The sequence below is a fragment of the Channa argus genome, chromosome 1 (genome assembly GCF_033026475.1).
Source record: "Channa argus isolate prfri chromosome 1, Channa argus male v1.0, whole genome shotgun sequence".
Taxonomy (NCBI): Eukaryota; Metazoa; Chordata; class Actinopteri; order Anabantiformes; family Channidae; genus Channa; species Channa argus.
The window spans coordinates 20664740-20686776 of NC_090197.1; the positions used below are offsets into that span (position 1 = coordinate 20664740).

The window sequence follows — 22037 nt, forward strand, 5'->3', positions numbered from 1 at the left end:
CTGAATCAAAGGCATTTGAAGCCCCTCTCTCCCCTCTGCCCTCTCCCCCCAGAACCAGATGGTGTCTCTTTGAGCCATCTAATGAATATTTATATGAAGGGTCTTGACTAATAACATGGGGGTTCACAGGCTGGGCCAGAGACCCTCAAAATGTTAGAGGAAAGGGAGTGTTTGGAAATTAAGGAACCACATAGCTATTAAACAAAGCCCCCACATGCCCCATATTTGTAAACAGTCCTGCAGAAATGAATATTAATAAGGAGTTAAGGAGTGATGTCATCCTGAGGATACTTCAACATTTAACATGAGGTAAAGCAACCGAATTGAAGGAATAGTAAGACCATGAAAAGAAAAAGACTGATGGATGGAAATGAGATATCTTGATAGAGGGAAAACTAATTTCTGGAAAGAGGGAGTGTAAGGTGAAGATGGACAGGTTAAGCTACTGGCAGAGTTAATCCTCTGGCATGGCTCCCATGTTTAAAGCTGCTCTCCAAAAGACCTCAGCTCATTCAAGCCCCCACAAACCTTGTGGCTGAACAAACACCAGCACCCTAAGGTGGTCAGTCTGACCCTTAACACTGGAGTGGTCTTTACTGGAAAAGCTTACTATTCCCACCTTTATGTGGTTAAGTGCCAAGAGTCATGTGTTAGTGCAGTGTGTGCAAAAGTAATTGTGTTACTTCTCTCCAGCGTGTCCCTCCAGCTGGTGGGGGTGCACGGGCCAGCTGTAGCCCCCTGCTGCGCCACTTTATTGGGAATAAACATCCATTCAGAGGGGAAAGTGTGGTCCTGCATAAGGGCAACAATCCTTATGCAGCCAGTGCAGGACTGGTTGTTTGCTTGATACAGAATCAACTGTTTTTACATCATTTCACAGCCATGTTGTATTTCACATCCTCCACAGTTTGTCAGGAAACATTAGTAGGTGCATTGAAACTCATCCGCACACACAGCATCATTAGAGATGATGAACCAAGCCTATGTCAGCTATTTATAACATTAACTAGACCTCTGTGGCTATAAAGCTAAGGGGCAGACAGGAAGAGAAAAGCAGAGAAACAGAAAGATGTAAAGGGAGGAAGATTGGCAGAGACAGTGAGTGGAAAGAGGGCATTAAACAAAGTGATGCAGCAATAGAGAGGAGAAGATATGCAGCACATTGAAATGGTTGTTGCATAGCTTTACACTATGAGGACACAACCTTTACTGTCAAACGTAGCCCCTGTAGCCCTTAGATAATGACACATGAATATCAGGCAGATGCATGTTGCTAAGGGCTTTCATTAGTGAAGAGACAGTGACAAATAGACCTTTATAATGCTTTAAATATATCAAAGAGTATAGTGTGGTTAAAGATGTGTGATGCATTATATTTCAGTGCAAACTGACAAAGTCACATTGTATCAATATGTTCATATTGTATCATTTAGAAACAAATTACATCCACAGTTGGAACTGATAACATTATCAGAAGGCGGAATGCCTCCAGGTTTTTATGGTGAAATATAGAGAATTTTATGAATTTAAATTATTGTTGAAAATTTATTTTTATAAAAAAGTTTACATCTTTGCATGTTTAATCTTTACATTAAAGTTTTTCAAGTCATTTTCAAGTCATTTTCATTTTAAGTAATGATTGATGTTTATAAGGTATAGTGTGGAATGTTCACAGTTAAAAAAAAAAGTTGTCCAATTGATCCAAACAAATAAAATGTAATCACAATAAAATAAAAAGTAATCCATTTTATTCACTTTGTTTTAACTGGGGGTTCACAACTGGGGGTATTGTGTGTGCATGCATTAACACTCACACGTGTTTCTCTAATGGGTGAAGTGGGGCTGGATGCCTATGAAAGCCAAACTATGACAGCCGCTTTGCTTGCAGGAGGGTTCTTCCTTTTGACAATATAGAGGGAATAGCAGTAGATAGAGCCAGGATGAGCGACAGCAAAACAGAGAAGTGAGAGAGAGAGAGAGGGGGAAGGGAGCAGGGTATCAGACTCAGGGATAAGGCAGCTGGGACAGGCTGCTTTGGCTGGAAGCAGATCTTATTGTGTACTTGTCCTTCCCAAGTCACTCAGACACACAGTGCAGGAAGAGGAGAGAGCGTCTTACTGTGACAACAGGCAATCAGTGGTCAAGCATAGACAAGTTTCTTTCAATGCTTTTTAAAAATGTTTTATCCTCACTGTTCAGAACATCTGGGTTTTCTTTGTAAAAAAAATTGATTTTGTCACCATTGGCAGAAAGAGGACTTGTTGGACTTCGCTTTGTATTTAAAACTTCATTCTATATCTGCGATGTCACTGGCGTAGGCATGGTGGTTTATTTAAGGAAGAGCATCCACTCTCTGCTGTCTATCTTCAAGAAAAAAGGTGAGTGATGATTCACATGGGGGAATTTGAATTGGCTTTAGATTTGACTTTAGGCTGCGGACAGAAACGTACGCTGGCTTATACAACAATAATAACATGCATTGATTGAAGGTTTATGGAGAGGGTGAATTTTTCACATAAATCTTTATGGCACTGTTGAGGATATGAAGGCATGGATTGGAAACAGGTTTTCTTTCATTTACACACATACTGATAACTGCAGTTTTCTTGTGCTGGTTGCTGTCTGTGTCACACGAACATGCACACACACTGTCACGCGAGAACGAGTATTCAAGACAATTTGGGGGGTCCTCCCTAATGATATAAAGGACTTAAGTGACTTTTTTGGTGATCGTCTTAATCAACTCAAAGCTCTAACCCTCCTGCAGAGGTCTGGTGGAATTTCGAAGGGGGTGGGGGGCTCATTTGCCATTGGATCACAACAGGTAGTTGCAGCACCTTCTATGTGAGTAACATATATGATGAATTGCTTACCGCTTGTCTATAATGGTGTCTAGAAAAGGTCCTTATTTCTTAGATTGCATCAGACAATCCAAGATCCACAATAACTTTCCCACGGCCACACACAGGGAAGAGCTTTGTAACTGGACTGTCTCACCTGTGTGGATACGGGGGGGGGGGGGGGATGTCTGCTACTTCGCCCACATAAACATTTACACTATGTACAACCACACTGGCAGAGTATTATCTAACCAGGTGACACTGAGAGCCACAGTGTTCAAAGTGACAAAGGATGGTAACCGAACACCTCAAATCCACCTTTGTATAACTAAAAGGACAACTTTACATGAGTAATTCTCTATAAGACCTATTATGTTCTACTAATGTATGGACACAGGTTCACAAATGATACATCATAGCTTGAATTTGTGCATTTTCGATTTGTCCCGGAAGTGGTTGGAACTCCAAATGTATATTGAGTTACAGTATCTGGGTCATTGCATTATTCTGTGCTGCTGACTTTACCATTAATGACTGCTATCCAATTAATGCCAACTTTTATTAAGTGTATATTTTCTCTCCAGGATCCAGTGTTTTTGCTATGGAGTAAATCCATCTTGAAAGATGGCAGGGAGTCCCGTGGCATCTTTACATTCGGACTATCCAGATTATCTACCCCCCTGGGAACTAGCAAGGAAGAGAGATACTGCAGGAGATTAGCCAGGGAATAGTTTACTGGGCTAGACCAGGCTGGGACGTCTGCCCACCAAACTGCTAGGATTTAAAGAACGTGATGGATCAAAAGGTGCAGCAATTAACAAAAGCCCACTTGTGCCAGGTGCAGTTGAGGAGGATTTGGTGTAAAGCTGATAAAAGTTAATGCAAAGTGACACCTGTTAAGTGTTTGAGGGTTGACTTTTATATCCTACGAGGACAAAAAAGCTGCTGAATTTTTAAATACAGTTTAGAAAAATATTGGCAAAGAGGTATAGCAGCAGGGTAGCAGACCCTTCACCCTTTTTTCTCTTTCATCCCAACAGTCGGCCCAAAGGGTAATGAAGACCAGAAGAAGTTGGCAGTCCACTACCGGACCTCTCAGCACTACCAAGAGAATGTTTTCATTGAGGGCAGAAGGCCGAAGTACCTGGAGGACCTGCATACCGAGGCTCAGGAGGGACTCAAGATACAACAGCAGGAAGGTACAATTCATATGAAAACACACCTACTTATGTGTGCTTTATACACATTATAATATTTTTCAACACATTCAACTTATTAAAGTTTATTGGTGGCTGCTTTCTTTGTGAAGGTCACTGCTTTTATAACAGCTGATTATATATACGATATATACAGGAATGGAGTTTAAGTGTATTCTGTATTATCCATTTGCTTTAAACAGAGCACAACAATGGCGTGAACTTCAACGATGAAGATAGCATTGCTGTAAGTGTACCAAACCTCTGTGGATCTTTCATGACCGCACAAAAAATGCTTCCTAACTAAAGACGTCTGTGCCTGTATCACCTGCAGTCCACAGACACTCTCTGTCCAGAGCAAGATATCAGCTCCAAGGACAGAGGTGGCTCTCCGGAGTCAACATCCACCATTGGGAACACTGATACCACAGTAACTTCTGCTGTGTCAACAAGGCCTGTGCTCACACGCCAAGGTGATGTTGTGTTCCTCGATATGTGCGTGTGTGTACATGTGTGTGTTTGCTTGCAAAAGAAGCATCTACATTTAGTTCATCCTAGGAAAAAATGGAGCTAATCATAGCTTCTGTGAAAGCACTTTGAATTTTGTTCCTGACTCGACTGCTTCATGAAGAGGCATGCACAAGTACTTATTTAGCATGCATGTCTCATTCCAAGCTGGTTGGTGCCTGTGTGAAATCTAAGGAAGATGAACTTGGCACACACACACAGACAGAGCTGATATTTTTTTCAGTTACTCAAAAGTTCTAAGCATCTGAAAACAGCACTGTAGCTGCCTCTGCATGTCAGCTGAAAGAAAGAGCATCTCAAAATGTGTATGTGTGTGCAGCCTGATTGGTTTTCAGATCATATGTCAAAGGTTCTTTTTAAAAATCCTTAGGAGGTTCTAGTTTTGGTTCTTCAGTAAACTTTACTGATGTTAAATGCATTATAGTGCATTGCTACCATTATGTTACCCATCTGGTCTCATGTAATATGACAAAGTGATACGTTTTTATTCTCTCTCTTAGGGTCCACATTCAAGCCCCTGAATCCAGTGAAAAGGTTAGATAAAACCAGGAAGAGGAGTCGAAGGACCACCATCATGGGTATTCCCAGTCAGGTCCAGAAAGAGCTTGGTACATGTATGTCTACAGCATCGTCCTTGCTTACTGGCTAAAAAAAAACCCAAAACAAATGGACATTATGTATTGATGCTGTTAACACATTGTTGATATGATCCACCATCTTTCCAGCACTACACAAGAGCTCCACATTCCAGCCACTTGTTTCTACTCAGCTCCCTAATCAAGATGGACATGTCAATGACAACCAATTAGGTGTGGTTATCATTCCTACAGTTGATGGAGGGACTCCAGTAGCAAATAAGGAAGGAGCCAGAGTGCACCTGTCAGAGCTGGAGGTAAAGTTTATTTAAATTAGGTTTAACATACAGTTTATCCTTTGTTTTTATTAAGTTACAAATGGTCTCCTCTCCATTCCTAAGCAGGCATCTAGAGGACAGCAGCTGCTGTGGGACCATTTGCAGACAGTATACCAAGAAGAGCTGCCAATCAGCCACCAGACTTTTGGGTCCCATCTTTGCCCCACATCCACCCTCAGACCCAAGTCTGTCGCTGTACCTGGCATGACTACTTCATCTTTCTTCTCTTCCTCAACAATGCTTAGCTTCCTTCAAGAACCACAGGTCAGAACAAAAACTGTGACTTTTGAATATGTTTTGCAAGAGGAGTGTTTCAAAAATCTAAATGTGAGGAGCAGTTAAGTTCCTGTGATTGAGACTCATTGAACTGCACTGCTTCTAAATCTTTTTAAGCAAGGCTTGCCCTTTCCCTGTTAGATTAGAGAATTAAAATTATTTCTGCTTGATTAGTGAGTTTTGAAGCATTTTTCATCCATCCATCCATTAATCTGTAAACAGTAATCCTGTTCAGGGTTACAGGAGCCTATTTTAGCTGTCATAGGGCAAGAGCCGGGGTACAACCTGGACAGGTCACCAGTCTAAGGGCCAACACAGAGAGGCATACACAGAAAGAAAAGCATTCATGCTCACATTCACACCTGTGAAAAATTTAGAGTCAACGATTAACCTAACAAGCATGTCTTTGGACTGTGGGAGGAAACTGAAGTACCCAGAGGAATCCCACACAGGGACGAGGAAAGGATGCAATCTTCAAACAGTAAAGGCCACAGCCAACCAGGGATTTGAACTAGAGACCTTCTAGCTGTGAGGCAGCACCTATAACCACTTCGCCAACACGCTGCCCCTGGAGTATTTTCATTTATTCTAATTTTAGAACAAAGTATATCAGAATTGCTGAGTTTCGTGCTAGCGCTGGCTTAAGTTACATTTTGTTGATATAAGGTTATAGCTTCAAAATTTAGGGTTTTACCTTCCATCTTCACATGATTGCTTAATGAATTTCTTGACATTAAGCTGGTTTTCTGAAGTCCTATTTCTTTTTGCTGTTTTTTTCCCAGGGCCCAGTAATGTCCATATCTCCTCAGGCCACCTACTTATCTACAATTATCCCGAACGCATATTTGCCACCCTCGATTGAAGTCATTGAAATTGACCGCAGCAGCAGCCGGACTCGTGGCAGCAGCGTAAACCATGGTAGAAATGTTCGCACCATAAGCAAAAGCAGCCTGGTATCCATGGACCGATCAGTCAGCCCTCTGTTGTCCAGAAGATCAGATGGTGACAGTTCGAAGACTGCCCATTCCCAGGAAGAACCAACTCTATTGCCTACGTTAGATTCTGTATCAAACTGGAGTGAGTCACAGTCCTCAAAGACAATTGTTTCAGACTCCTCCCCCATTTCCTCCAAAGGCAGCACACACAGTGGTAACTCGCAAACAGTGGCTACAAATGAGGATCCAGACCTTGCCAGTCTCCATAGCCATGTCAGTGTAATTAGCAGCCCCAGCAGTGAAAATGTTGTTGCAGGACAAGAATCCAGTGCATCAGGGTCAGTGACTGCTGATGAGGAGGCAAAGAACAAGTGCAACTCCACCCGCAATCTTTCGGTTATGAAGAACAAACAACCCCCAGCACCTCCAAGGAGAACAAACTCTTTGCATACTGATAAGTTCAGAAGTGATACCAGGGTTCTGGTGGATAGCAAAGAACTCAGTGACTGTGTGTCTGGAGAGGCAGCAACTACAACAGAAAATGTTGAAAAATACATTGAGATTAAGTTAAGTACTTCAATCTCCACCCCTGTTATGGATTCTGCAGTGTTAGAAGATGTTTCCTACGATTCTTTAAGAACCATACGGGCCTCCTCCATTGAGGCTGAAAAACCAACAGAGCTACTGCTGGAATCCAGCCACTCCTCCACACAGAAGACCTCCTCAGAAGGGGAGAAATTTGAACGGACCATGTCCCCCTCCAGCGGCTACTCCAGTCAGAGTGGAACTCCAACGCTTTCCCCAAAAGAGATTTCTCCAACCTCCGAAGACAAACAAAGAAAGACACCAATCAAACCAGAGAGATCAGTGTCTCGGGCATCCTCTTCAGCAGCTTCTCCTTCCTCCTCTCTTACCTCTCTATCATCTGGTACATCTGAGCCCAATTATCTAGATGGTTCCACGCGTGGCCCTAGCGTGCCTCCACAGGTATCTCCCCCCATAACTCCTGGAAAAGAACTTACTCCCAATAACCTTTCTTCAACTTTGAGAGCAGAATTCAATGAGCTGCTAAATATCCCACCACTTCCAAAAGTCAGGGCTCCATGTCCTCCTCCTCCGGAGACATGGGTCCACAACAGACACACATTTGAGCTCCTGTGTGGGCCTTGCCCCAGTGTTAGAGTGTCTCAGAGACCTACAAAGATACAGGACAACAAAGTTAAACAAACACAAATCCAAACTATGGCTAGCAAAGAAATGCAGTTTTTAGCTGAAAAACAGACAACTACAATCGAATCAGTCTTGACAGAAAATAAGGCAAAGCCAGAGGTATTGTTATCAACAGGTTCTGGAGGCGAGAGTTGCGAATGTTCAGGTGAAGAACAACAGAGGGAAGCAAGCACAGATTTTCAGAAACAAGAGCAGAGGTGTAGGCATGTAGTAAATGACACAAGTCCAAAGAAAGATCCCCCTCCTGTCATGAAGAAACCCACAACTGTACTGCAAAAAGAAATTGTGTCACAGCAGGCAGTGAGTGGATATCAAAAGGAAACTACTGGCACACTAGAAGTGCGTTCACCCGTTGAGTACCATGCAACCTCTCCACAGTATGGAGCTCTGGTTTTAGCTGATAACAGCAAGGATGAAATGGACAAAAATAAAGTCACCTCCATGCAGTCCCTTTTTGTAGAGGTCCCCAAAATTAGTAAGGTCTCGCCACCACCTACCCCTCCTCCAGCCTACCACCCTACTCCTCCTCCCACAAGGAAGACACCTCCATCATCAGTATCTATGCTGCCTGATGACTTACATAACGTACAGGAGGAGACCTACATTGTAGAGTCATGCTGGCCACCTCCTCCACCTCCTTTGGAGGGTGACTCTGTCTTTGATGGGGTGGATGAGGTAGATTTCCCTCCACCGCCTCCACCCTTGGTAGTGACAGTCAGTGAGCCAGATGTGTTTGACAGTGCTACAACAAAGGTAGATGTCTCAAGAAGATCCATAGAGGAAGTTGGACAGACAGTAGAGGATTCCAGTGAGACTGTTGGATTTGTATCTGGCCTACTTCCAGATTTGAATGCTGCTGTTCCACAGTCAGTAGTAACTGATAATAAATCTGAGGATATCTTGCAAGTTTTGAAAGCTGACACTGCTGATGAGATTTCTTGCAGACCAGGACAAAATGTCTTATCTGTTTCAGATAGTGTCCCACCTCCATCAGTGGAGACAGCTTCTTTTCCAGCGAATGCAAGAGCAGATAACCCTCTAGCAGTCTCTGCCCTAGTTCCTTCCAGCAGTTTCCTAAAAAGAGACTCGGTGAAATCTGAAGATGACTCTTCCTCTGGGATTCCTGTCAGTGCCCACCAACGAGCTCTGATTACAGTCCCATTAGCACCCCATCTACCAGCAGAGAATTTAACCCATGGGGTTAACTTTAGAAGGCAGCCCAGTGTATCAAACCGAGACAGCAGGAGCAAGGAGTTCCTTTTGCGACACAGAAGTCCACCCATTCCAAAAGAAGATGCTAACATACCTCTTGTCACCCCCTCCTTGCTTCAAATGGTTCGTCTCAGATCAGTCCACATGACTGCAGATCAGGTGAAAGCTTCCTCTGAGGACAAGCCAACAAACGAGGGAGATCCAGTTCAGGACAATTGCCCACTCTCAACCCCAGGTCCTCAAAACATTCCACAGAAGCCCATTAGAAAATCTCTGTCACTAAAATCCTCACCTCAAATTATAAAAACATCCCCTGTGACAGTAAGCACTCCTTCCATGCGATTACAGGAAGCCATACGTATGAAAGCTGCAGCCATGTCTCCAAGAGATGGTCTTCCAGCCCGACTAGGTATGAGATCACAGACATACAATTGTCTTAGTGACCCAGGAGCACCGTCTCTGAAATCAACTGAAGGAAGTGACATGCACAAGTCCCCAGCCTGTACCGCAAGCTTCATCTTCTCCAGGAGCACAAAAAAAGTTGTCACTTCAGCTGCCTCATCTCCTGATGCTCAGGCAAGTCTAAGGCAAAGCTTAGCAGCTGAGCTCATGCAGGTTTCTGACCAATCAAGGGCTGTTGCTTTCACCAATGGTGGGTTGAAGAATGAAAAAGTTCCTCCACCAGTTGCAAAGAAGCCAGCCAATGGCAGCATCATCCATTCCCAGCATCAGCCTGCTTGTTCAGAAAAGGTAGAATTCAGCGTTGATTCAAATGGAGCTACAGGAGGACTGCAGCATATGAGTGGAATAACATTTCCTGAGACAACAGGTAAGAGTATCAGCAATATTTGTAGTTACTATTTTTGTCACCATCTTTGCTAAAGTTATGAGGGGTTTCCACTGCCCTCCTCAGTGTTTCAATGCATTGCTGCTGAGTGTAGTCATCAAAGCTGATTAACTCACCTGCCACTTTGTTATACAAAAGTGTAAACTCTAGCATTACCATGATGTTGAACAGCTAAGCGTTTATCAGTGCTCCAAATGGTATATTTTGTTTGTTATCCATAACATCAAGAGAAACACACAAGTCCACACACAACAGAAAACACAACACAAAAACATCTAACTTGCCTAGTTTTTTGAGTCAAATGGGCAACCTTGTGCTTCCTCTACCCTTGACCTGAAGATTGTAATTATGTCCCTTACTGAACTAGAATAGGGCAGAATGCTCATTACTATTATATCAACACCATTGTGTATAACAACCTCTTGTCTTCCCTTCCGTAGCTACAAGAGTGACAGCAGACACAATTGAAACACTGTTTTGAAAGCACTTTGCGGTGAAGAACCAAGGACTAGACTCGTACCAGAAAAACAAGCGAAGGCCACACGCAAGCAAAAGGACAAACTCGCAGCAAGAATGGATGTTAGTGAGACATTAAGCTTAACTATCTAAGTGTTTCTGAGTGTTGAGTCTTTTCCAAACGCCTTAGCCTATAATGGCCTTCCTACATATTTACGCAAAAAAAAAAAAAAGGTGTTGCTCCAAATTTTGGATAGCTTTACTCTGGAGTATTTTTCTAAGCTATAGTTTATCAATAATAGCCCTCAGGATGAAATAAGTGTACATTGGCTGAACTGTAAATATATGGCTTGGGTGAGATCACCTCCTAGAGGTTGGATTAGGTAGTGGTCACTGCAGCACAGAGAATCTTAAACCATACTGACAAAGCATTTCTGTATAGCGACTGTTTGAACATGATACACAATCTTTATGTGGATTCATCAATAAAGAATGACAATAACATTGACTACAGGGCCAATCAGAATTTCTAATCACATCTGAGAAAAAAAATAATTGTCACTCAGTTTTGTTTTAGTCTTGCTTATCCCAGTGTTGATAGACCCATCTGAAAGTATTTGAGAAAAATACTAGAATACTCACAGTAACAAGATCAGTCAGAGCAGAGGCACTTTTGCAAAGCTATTGACAAACCATTTTCACAGAAAAGCATCTAATTTAGAGAAATTGCATTGAGATGTTACTACACATCTTTCACAATCTCTGCTTGGGTTTAGTAGACATCTGCCAAAGCTATGAAATCATTTTACAGTAAACATTAACACAACTATTGTATTTATTTACTGTGTTTCTTTTAGTAAAACTATCAAGTCACGTTTTCTTACCAAATATGAAATATTTTAAATTTAATGTCATCTTATAACCAAGTTTAGGGCTAAAGATGGGAAAATTAGCCCTATATGATGGTTCATACACTGGAGTAGGCTTAATGTGAGGTCAGTGTTTTTATTAAAGTGTTGTGTATCTAAATCTTTTTGGCCCAAGCCTTTTTGGTGGAAGAAATCCAACTCATGAATATTTGCACAAAATGCTTTTCCCTCAGTAATAATCACTGGCAAGTGAATTATACCGACCCAACCTATAATGGGTCACAAATCTACATTTTGATGATTTTAAAATATTGTGTACAGTTATTACTTCTATAAATAAATGTAAGTGTATTAAAATGCTGATTCTGATTTATTCTTTAAAATTGTGATAAAGATCTAGTTACCATGTACCATGTGCACTCACAGATGTTACACATTTGTAACAAGATAAGGAATATACAACTTCTTCAAGCCACAGAGTTAAGCATTTATTTGCAATGAGAAGATACATTTGATAATCACTGACCAGAAGTAAATTCCTGTACACCACAAACCCCAATGTAACCGTCCTATAGTGGAAAGATGGGTATATGACAGATACCCTGACTCAGAACATACATAAAAACTGCGCAGTATGATTTTACCCAGAAAAGTACTAAAACTATAACTCGTTCTAAACACCCGAGTTTCCTTCTCAGTAATTTCCAGGAATAATTAACAATAAAGTAATCCAACATATATTATCTGACTAAACCTAATAATCTTTAATTTGCAGAACATTTGTAGAATTTGAACATCTATTAAAGTGTACAGTCTATTAGTAAAACCATAAAACACCAGGTGGACATTTAGTAACAGTTATAAAATCCTAGGTTGATTACAGTAGTTACCAATTTTTTTAATTATATGTATTTTATTAAACCAAAATAACAGATTGAAAGCTTCTGAGACAGCTGGCATCAATATCCTATCATTCTACGAGATTCATTCAGATGAAGTTTGAAATTGTTGCCATGATGATATGGTGTTAAAGTGCATTGCTGTGAGGTGGCCAGAAGGAGCAGCGGAGCAGTGGTGAAAATAATTTGCGTGCGTCTAGCTGATGTTGCCGCCTTTGAGTGTCTTACATGTGATCTTCCCAAGTTTAGTCATGAGCTCCTTGTCTTTCCACTGAGCTACATACTCTTCTGAGATCTTCAGGTCGGCCTGGATTAAGAACATAAAACGATCAAAATCATCATGTGCTCTCCACTGTGACAAAATGTTTCCTTTGAAAAAAACAAACAAAAAAACGCCTATTGACTACCACTAAATCTGACTGAAACATACCTGCATTTTTTCCCACAACTTCTTCTTTGGATTGAGTTTTTCATCTGGTTTGCCTGTCTCATAGCCTTCCACAAAGACCTGTTCTCCCGGTGACGAACCTTCAGGAGGGTCCAGAGGCTCCACCCTCCTGGGATTCCCTTCACTGAAAAATCAGCCAATAAGAAAGAGTTAAGAAACTAAGATGAGACTGAGGGATGAGCTGTAATTGTCATTGCAAAGCACAATGTCACTCACATGGAGGCACACAGCAGCATGGCTTGAGACTCTATTCCTCGCATTTTCTGGGGTTTCAGATTACACAGCACCAACACCATTCTGTCCTGCAGGTCTTCCGGTGAAATGTAGTCCACCAGCCCACTGACTACAGTCCTTGGGTCTGCCTCACCCACATCAATTTTTTCTAGGTACAGTGAATCAGCTTCTGGATGCTGAAAATTGGACACACAATAAGCTTGGAATATATGTGTATACACACACACACACACACATTGATCAGATAGGACATTGTGATAATTTTTATCTTCTACCTTTTCCACACTGATGATCTTGCCCACCCTGATGTCCACTCTGGAGGGGACTAGCTCATCATTCTCTCCTCCTTCTCCTCCTGCCTCGGAACCCTTTCCTCCCGTTTCTGATCACACAGGCAAATGTGAATGTGAAGTTGACAACCCACTTAATACTAAAGTGATGCAACTGTATTTTAGCTGGAAAATCTAAAGTGATGTTAGATGAAGACACAGTGAGCTTAGTGGCTGAAATACTCACTTGTCTTTGAGGAATCAGGATAGGCCAAGCTGGTAAGTTTCAGTAGCTCAGGTGACTCAAACTTCTTTCTGATTGGATCCAGCAGTTGATTTAGTGCGACTTCTACTGAGGCCTTTAGATCTCCTGGATGGATCATCTGAAAAGTGCATTGGTTACCAAAGGTTACACCAGAGCACATGGAGACAATGGAGTACTTTAGCAGATTTTTTATTCTACAAATAATGTAATTAGACAATTTTTTACCTCCTTCGCAAACTCCATCTCCAACTCTTCATACCCAGTGAAAGTTTTGTCTCCACCCCACTTTGGGTCTCTTTTGATGTAGAATTCTAAAACACAATTAAAGCATCAACACATTATAACAGGAAGAAAACTATGAAGTCTAGACATAGAAGTCCAAATTTAAGGATGACGTTTCTACCTCCACGCAGAGGGAAGAGCACATATTTGACAAACGAGAGGACTCCATTGTTTTGGATGTTGCCTGGTTCACAGAAAGCCTTCTTAAGCTTTTTCTTCAGATCTTCTTTAGAGTCCAGCAGATCAATCTTTGACTCCTGAAGCCAAAAACAGATAACTACTTTGTGATGACTGGTGACAAGCATTTGAAAACAATAATAGAAGACAAGCATTAGGAAAAGATACACACAAATTTGACTTAATTATATCTTTTTTCCCCCCCTTGACAAATTACATCTGCAATCTTACTTCCTCTGAGGAGCTCATCTTGGCCCCTGTCAGTCCTGGTACCATGGGGTTCATTAGATGGACGCGCTTGGCATAGCCAAGAGAGGGCAAGTACTGGAAGGCAAAAAAAAAGTTTGTTTTATTTCTTCACAATGTGTATAGAGAGCAAATTTGGAATCTCAAAAAACACACTGTTGTCCAAACTGCATTTAGTAAAAAAAAAGAAAAAGGTGCACCAACAACATCACAACTACTCCTAACCTAACCACCGTGTTCCACAACAACAGAAAAGATCAAATTTGCTGATATGAAAAAAAAAGAAAAAGAAAAAGAAAAGTGTAGAGGAAAAAAATGTCAGTACTGGGAGGAAGAGAGAGTGTGAAGGGTTAAAGTAAATATGTCAAGACAGAGGGAGATCACACCTTCTCTGCCAGAGTGAATATCTTCCTCTGATCAACTCCACCAAACTGGGCATCCACCTTTAAGTACTCCTCATCCAGGGCCTGCAGACAAAGACACGATGATTTACTAACACTTAGAATGGCAGTGTGAAGGCCACTGCTGCAGCCATACAGCAGTAATAAATGTTGGTAACACACTTTGGTTTCTTCGATTTACATTTAGCCATTTAGTTTACATTGAACATGCAATATAATTGTACACAGTATATAAAAAACAGCAAACTCATTTCATATTTGTATATTCAGTTTATTTGATAAGTTGTCAGTACATTAGTTTCTACTAGTAGCGTGCACATTTAGTTAACTTCTCATATTTCAGTTATTTTGGTTTCTAAATTTACCAGAGCTGGTGGTTTAATTGAGCAAAAGGACACACCCAGATAGCACATCGGTTAAACAGAGGAAGTTGCTTATTAGGTTGTACCAGGAGCAGGGGCTCTTATGGCCATACAAGTAAGCATAACATCTTGTAGAATATAATGTTATTCACTCTTTAACACTGCATTGTTATGTGTGGTCCTTTCTGATAGATATTTACTATATGACAAAATTCAATACTCATAATCACAACTACAGAGGTTGCATGTCTATTTCTTACACATAACTAATTTTCATAGCTACAAAGTGTTTTTGCTAGATTAGGTCATTATGAGTGAGAAGCTCAATGGATCAGAGTCGTCTGGAAGCTCATCCTGGGTTAATAGTGTAAACTGTCACAACATAGCCACACCCTATTAAATCTAATAATGTTGTTATTACCTGAAGTCCAGGGTAGAGCAGACAACTCAGCAGAGGATACTCCACCTGTTTGACCACTTCAGCTCCAGCCTTCTTTGCATCATGCTCTGTCATTACAGAGGACAGGCGGTACACATCCAGAGTATACTCTCTGTCAAATATGAAAATACACACTACAGCTACAAAGTTGTTCTGGAAAATGCAAAGTTAAATAAGTGCATTCTCAGAAAGTCTGAAAGGTACATCAACACAAATTACTTGCTGAGCTGGAAGTCGGTTCCTTTCACAAACTTGAGTTTGTCCAGAGGTACACCAATGCTCTCCAGCATAGCCTTGATCAACTGTTCATAGTATTGCACCCTGAGCTCCAACAGCTCCCAGGGGGCTTTCATGTTGTCTAGGTAGGCATGCAAGTCTGCAAACAGGATAGTGACCTATAAAAAAAGGAGACACAAAAACATAAATGCAAAATACCAGTGAGTAGATATGAAAAATATACCTCAGCGCTGTACTTACCTCACATCCAGCCTTAAGGAAGTCTGCAATCTTTGACATTGGGACAAAGTAAGCCACATGGGGTTTGCCAGTGGTTGCTGTACCCCAGTATACCTTTAGCTCTCTCTCCTCTAGAACCTGCTTCAGCTTCTCCTCACCAAGGACCTCCTGCAATGCACACAACCACACACACAACCTTAAATTCATGAGACTAAGCTAAAGATGAATCTGGTAACTGTGTGTGCATGAGAGGATGGTCTTTGCCTCACCTGGAGGTTCCTGGTGATAAGGTTGATTTTCTCATCGCAACTTAGCTGAACTGCCATATTACAACTGTCCTGAATAAGATGTCAGATTAAATATTGTTACAAAGACACCAGTTCAGTTTCAGCATTTCCTACACATACAATATACTTGGATGGGCCACCCTAGTATTTTTGGCCATCCATAGTTTATAGTGTAGTTTATATATTTACAGCCTATTTCTAATCTGACTTTTTTCTTAATATGACAATTCTAATGTGACTCTGAATGCATCGAGTTTGCTCAATGGTAATTGGTTATTTTAAGTTAAGTTAAAATAATTCCAATATTTTCAATATTCATTAAATGTTCATACATTTAATAATTTATTCTTCCAGTTTCAATGTTCACACATAATTGTATTTCTGAATAAGAACATCTGGCACCCGATCTGAAGCAAATAGTTGTTAGACAAAAAGTAATTAAAAAGGTGTGTCATAGTAACTACGTTTTCAGCTTTTCAACTGTTCAAACAATTAGTTCCCATACAGTTTACTTTCACTTTTGTTGGCCATGTATGAGGTAAAGGCGCAATTTCATCTCATCTTTGCACTAAGAGACAGGGGCAAGAAAACACAAAAACACAAAATGTCTCATAACGGTCTTGTTGATTTTCCAGTATGTCTTATTGGACAGATTATGAAATATAAAAAAGATAAATCTACACATTTCCTACACACACACAAATATAAAAAAAATAAATAAATCTACACATTTCCTACACATACAATATACTTGGATGGGCCACCCTAGTATTTTTGGCCATCCATAGTTTATAGTGTAGTTTATATATTTACAGCCTATTTCTAATCTGACTCTGAATTTATCGAGTTTGCTCAATGGTAATTGGTTATTTTAAGTTACTTAAAATAATTCCAATATTCATTAAATGTTCATACGTTTAATAATTTATTCTTCCAGTTTCAATGTTCACACCTAATTGTATTTCTGAATAAGAACATCTGGCACCCGATCTGAAGCAAATAGTTGTTAGACAAAAAGTAATTAAAAAGGTGTGTCATAGTAACTACGTTTTCAGCTTTTCAATTGTTCAAACAAGTAGTTTCCATACAGTTTACTTTCACTTTTGTTGGCCATGTATGAGGTAAAGGCGCAATTTCATCTCATCTTTGCACTAAGAGACAGGGGCAAGAAAACACAAAAACACAAAATGTCTCATAACGGTCTTGTTGATTTTCCAGTATGTCTTATTGGACAGATTATGAAATATAAAAAAGATAAATCTACACATTTCCTACACACACACAAATATAAAAAAAATAAATAAATCTACACATTTCCTACACATACAATATACTTGGATGGGCCACCCTAGTATTTTTGGCCATCCATAGTTTATAGTGTAGTTTATATATTTACAGCCTATTTCTAATCTGACTCTGAATTTATCGAGTTTGCTCAATGGTAATTGGTTATTTTAAGTTACTTAAAATAATTCCAATATTCATTAAATGTTCATACGTTTAATAATTTATTCTTCCAGTTTCAATGTTCACACCTAATTGTATTTCTGAATAAGAACATCTGGCACCCGATCTGAAGCAAATAGTTGTTAGACAAAAAGTCAAACAAGTAGTTTCCATACAGTTTACTTTCACTTTTGTTGGCCATGTATGAGGTAAAGGCGCAATTTCATCTCATCTTTGCACTAAGACTCAGGGGCAAGAAAACACAAAAACACAAAATGTCTCATACCGGTCTTGTCGATTTTCCAGTCTTTTCTGGTCTTGATTGATTATTTATTTATTTATTAAATTAAGGAAATTTATTATTATTATTATTATTATTTATTTAAATAATAATACATTTCCTATATGCCATTTTTTCTAAACAACCTAAACAGTAAGTAACGTTGTATTTTAAGCAAGTTAATTATCCCCTGAGAAAGGTGAAACTAACGTTACTTGGAAACTGACGTTGACGTTGAAACAAAAACAGGATGATGACAAAAAACGAAACAGTAAGCTGGACCTGGAACGTAACGTTGAATATGACAAGTGAAAAGCCTTACTAACAACCTACCTAACTAAGTGACCAACGAACCGTTCGCTGATGATGATGAGGACTGAAAAACAGCTAGCTAAGTAGCTAACATTAGCTAGCAACAAAACCATGTGCATCTACCCCTAACTGGCACTGGTGATGTTTAATGTTAAAACTACGAACTGTTTCCTAGATACGTTCTCATTTATTTGGCAGCAATATCAATTTTCCACAGAGCTATGATGTACATCTCGTGGACCTACCTGAAAACGTGACTTTTTGCAAAGAGATATTGCACAGCAAGCCGGGTATCTGTCAGTGTGTTACATCAGCGGTAGTGAGAGGTTAAATATTGAAACTCGGGGAAGAGGCGGGGTTTATGATCGAACTCGGCCCTAAACTTCCAGCCCCGCCCACTTGTAATGGTCACATGATCAGCCAGGGCGTTTTCGTAGCGCGCATTGCAGCTCGCTTCCTCCCCTCGTGTCCGCTAGGGATGATGTTGCATCAGCGGCGGCTCTTTCTCTGCCATCGACTCCTTGTCGACTCAAGGAAAAAGCAATCGAGTGCAGCCCACATACCTTTTTCTCAGATGCAGATGAAGCCAGTACCACTGAGTTTTGCACGTCCTTTTTGTTAGTCTATTTCAGGCTTGCTTGACGCTGTCATTGATTAACCTTACTTTTTTCATTTACCTGCGTTATAGCCTACCTGTCCTTTATGCATTAACTATTTAATCTGTGGCCTCCAAACTCCCACCAGGCATTAAGTCATCAAAACGTGGCTTTTTGTAGTTGTTGCAGAACAATATACAAACAGGAAGGCAAAACAGTAGTTGTACGGTTTATCATATTTAAGGCACACTGGATGGAAAAATAAGAGATAATTCAGCTTAAATATGAAGAAAAAAAAACTAAAAATTCCCCTTTGCTTCAATTCATTGTTTTATTTGTTTGCGCATTTGTTGTTTTTAACTCTTTGTTTTTCATGGCTTAGGAAAAATCTAATTTTTTTCAGATTGTATATTTCAGCCATTTTGTACTTTTTGTACACTCATAGCTTTGACATGAGCAGTAAAGACATCCACCTCTGTGATGTGCCTTTTGAGCAAGTTGGATATTGGAACAATATTGATATTTTAAATGCACTGTCAGTACATTATGTATACAAACAGCATTTGGTGGTTAAAAAGTGACTGGCCTAGAAAAGATTTAAACTGAGTGAAAATACAATTTACAGGTCCAGACTTTACTATGAAAACATATTTTCAGTTTCAGCAGTGACTGTGTCCAGAATGTTAGTGCTAAAACAAAGTGATAAAAAGCAACAGATGTTGCTCTACACTCATCTCTTAATTTTTCTGCTTTTGATTTCCTTTAATCTGATCCCTGTTCTTCCTTCCTGTTCCAGACATTAAGCAGCAATATTTAAACATTCTGTCAAAATTTGCTACAGCAGCTGGTGCATTGAAACCTTAGCCACACTATCTACACTAGTGCACACTCCCCAGTTACTTCCTGCCACAATAAACTATCCACTCCCTGACACGTATTTCTCTATCCTTCCTCTTCATTTCATCATATTTATATGTTTATTTTGGTTAATTAATTTCATCTTTCAGTAAATTCTGTTTCCTATTTGTACAAAAAATCGATAGGGTTTCCCCAAGTCAGTAGGCTGTTAATGTGTAAATGCAAACAAAAGCATTCCGTTTACTTTTACTTTTACTTTTTCTTTGTAGCCCATGTATAAAATAAAAACACCAGTGTTACCCATCAACCTCAAATTCATTTCTCTATTTTTCCTCTTTCTTTTCTTTTTTTAATATGTTTCTCTGGGTTAATTTATTTCCCTTTTCTGTTGTTGAAAATCATAGTTCCATCCATCCATTATCTGTAACTGCCTATCCTGTGTAGGCTCATAAGCTGGAGCCTATTGCAGGTGTCATTGGGCAAGAGGCAGGGTCCACCCTGGACAGGTCTCCAGTCTATGGTAGCCAACACTGGGAGACACACACAAACAGATAACCATTCGCTTTCACACCTATGGGCAATTTAGTCACCAATTAACCTGGACTGTGGGAGAAAACACACGCAAACAAATGGAGAACATGCAAACTCGGAAATCATAGTTTCGCATTTTAATCCTCTTTGATCCTCTGTACATCCTCTTTGATGCATATTTTTTCTCAAAATAATTTTGATTTCTTTTTAAAACACTAACTTTCTTGCTTTGTGGTTCAGTGTTTGTCGATAATGGCACATTTCTTTCTACATCAAATTCCCTATCAATTAAAACCTCTGGGTGTTTTTTATCGCACTAGATATTTCATGATCCCAGGCATTGATGCCAACAAACTGATGGAGAAGGCTGCCTCTGTACTGGGTACTTTTCTAGAAACCCTGGAGCACAAACCGCTGAACATTATGGAGAACAGTGCACACCCTCTGTGTGACCTGATGGACAAACAGAGAACTTTTAGGAAATTCTTCAACTCTACTGTGTAAAATAACCGTACAAAGTCATTCCTACCAAAGTCCAATCCCTGTACGATGACTCTCTTCTGACAGTACATATAACAGCTCACCTGAGCTTTTATTACTATCAGTATGCCACAATGGTGTATATTCTGTCTATAAAGTCTCCACCTTATTTGCACTAATGCAGTGCATTTCATTTTATCAACATACAATTTGTGTCCAACTTGTGCCTCTTAGTATTATGCTTATACCTCTGAGTGCACTGTCACCTTCTAACTCATTGTCTCTAGTGTGTTTGTGGATCTAATATTCTGTGTTCTGTTTAATGGCTACTGTAACACCAGAATCTACCTTTGGGGTAAAAAAAATATCTGTTTTTATCTATGTATGACTGAAAATCCTGTTTGATAACAGAAGAATCAAATGATTGGATACTTACAACAGAACAGAGCTGTCACCTATATATGTATGCATGATCCTTTCTGGGCATCCAGATTTGCAACTAAATAGATCTACTTACTTTCACTTAGCACGTTTTATTGAGCGAGGTTTAATTAGCATTCCATTTATTAGAGAAGACACAAAGATAGAAAAACATTACAGCAGATATCAAGTTAGCTAATTTCCACTGGAGCAAGTTCAGCGTCAGAAGTCGGGCTCCAGCCGGGGGAGCACCGGCAGGATGAGGTTCCCAAACGAGGAGTCCTGAGTGATGAAAAAGCCCGACGAGTGGACGTGAGCGTGCTGCAGAGCAGCTTTCTGCTGGGCGGCGATGTGCTGCTGCTCGGCGCTGTCCCTCACCTCCTTCAGACTGGCTCTGGACGACATGGAAATGTTGGCTCCCGGGTTGTTCATGGACTGGCCCTGCATCAGCCGTCTCTTCTCCTTGTCCAGCTCCGCCAGGATAGCCACCCGGGTCTTGTTCTGTAAGCCTTGTCCGGGAGGGTTCGCAGCCATGGCAGCAGAGCACTGAGCCCCGAGGAGATCCACGGGTCTACTGCAAGCGTTAGTTGTTCCAGTTACGAACTTGTCAAGCTGATAATATTGCTGTTATGTACAGACATGGAGCAAAACACAAACCAGAATTAAGTTATGAAAGTATTTGTTTTTTTACTGTTTTCTGCGGAAGATTATAAGATGTAACACTTCCGGTGTAAGTTTTCTTCGTTCAAAATAAACTAACACAATTCTATAATAACCCATGTAATTAAATGTTTTATAGAAACATGAGACATAATCACAGCTCATGTCAACTAGTGGTGTTTTAACAAAATCACAGGCCGAAAATACGCACATTAAAACAACTAAATTCATAACCTGAATTAATAACCTGCAGAATTATTATTAAAAGATATGTTTGGATAAGAGTGTATATTTGTTTTCTTGATTCGAATCAAATACATTAATGGAAGGTGATTATAACAAAAAACACACTGCATATGGACAGAAACAAAAAAGGAGGAATATTAA

General features: G+C 40.1%; 3 protein-coding genes across 10 annotated transcripts in view; 1 reads left to right on the forward strand and 2 right to left on the reverse strand.

Moving 5' to 3' along the window:
* Positions 1 to 12045, forward strand: part of LOC137128169 (NHS-like protein 3) — a 32989-nt gene extending 20944 nt beyond the window's left edge. For 2 of the 4 annotated variants that reach the window (XM_067505969.1, XM_067505985.1), the window contains exons 3-10: positions 3881 to 4039; positions 4240 to 4283; positions 4371 to 4509; positions 5065 to 5178; positions 5290 to 5456; positions 5541 to 5741; positions 6536 to 9959; positions 10418 to 12045. In XM_067505969.1, coding sequence (XP_067362070.1) covers positions 3881 to 4039; positions 4240 to 4283; positions 4371 to 4509; positions 5065 to 5178; positions 5290 to 5456; positions 5541 to 5741; positions 6536 to 9959; positions 10418 to 10458 — 4289 coding nt within the window. In that variant the 3' untranslated portion in view covers positions 10459 to 12045. Of the gene's footprint in view, positions 1 to 2238; positions 2379 to 3880; positions 4040 to 4239; positions 4284 to 4370; positions 4510 to 5064; positions 5179 to 5289; positions 5457 to 5540; positions 5742 to 6535; positions 9960 to 10417 lie in introns of those variants that run through there. The other 2 variants (XM_067505994.1, XM_067505977.1) reach the window with 2 other exon arrangements.
* LOC137128191 (tyrosine--tRNA ligase, cytoplasmic-like) lies at positions 11778 to 18491 on the reverse strand. 5 transcript variants are annotated; one of them, XM_067506024.1, is made up of 14 exons: positions 18351 to 18491; positions 16050 to 16118; positions 15802 to 15948; positions 15544 to 15719; positions 15307 to 15436; positions 14509 to 14589; positions 14108 to 14200; positions 13821 to 13956; positions 13643 to 13728; positions 13400 to 13535; positions 13159 to 13265; positions 12866 to 13059; positions 12632 to 12773; positions 11778 to 12508 (listed from the first exon to the last, which is right to left on the reverse strand). In XM_067506024.1, exons 2-14 carry the CDS (start codon positions 16104 to 16106, stop codon positions 12398 to 12400), a joined length of 1596 nt encoding a protein of 531 aa, XP_067362125.1. In that variant the 5' UTR covers positions 16107 to 16118; positions 18351 to 18491; the 3' UTR covers positions 11778 to 12397. The 5 variants fall into 5 exon arrangements, with proteins under 5 accessions (XP_067362125.1, XP_067362142.1, XP_067362116.1 ...); XM_067506041.1 differs by having other exon boundaries at positions 16050 to 16113; positions 18351 to 18426; XM_067506015.1 differs by lacking the exon at positions 18351 to 18491 and adding an exon at positions 17690 to 17730 and having other exon boundaries at positions 16050 to 16113.
* A 2625-nt stretch (positions 18492 to 21116) lies between these two features.
* Positions 21117 to 21705, reverse strand: LOC137128267 (SOSS complex subunit C-like). Its single transcript, XM_067506132.1, has one exon. The coding sequence runs from the start codon at positions 21522 to 21524 to the stop codon at positions 21213 to 21215; it is 312 nt and encodes a 103-aa protein (XP_067362233.1). The 5' UTR covers positions 21525 to 21705; the 3' UTR covers positions 21117 to 21212.
* Positions 21706 to 22037: the final 332 nt, after the last annotated feature.

Bases quoted from the DNA above. Each gene is read 5' to 3' on its own strand.
- LOC137128191 (XM_067506015.1), bottom strand. From the start codon at position 17,715: ATGGCCAACAAAAGTGAAAGTAAACT. The intron at 15,949-16,049 runs GTGAGGCAAAGA...TGTGCATTGCAG, and splicing joins TTATCACCAGGAACCTCCAG to GAGGTCCTTGGTGAGGAGAA. The intron at 14,201-14,508 runs GTGTGATCTCCC...TTTGCCTTCCAG, and splicing joins TATTCACTCTGGCAGAGAAG to TACTTGCCCTCTCTTGGCTA.
- LOC137128267 (XM_067506132.1), bottom strand. From the start codon at position 21,524: ATGGCTGCGAACCCTCCCGGACAAGGCTTACAGAACAAGACCCGGGTG.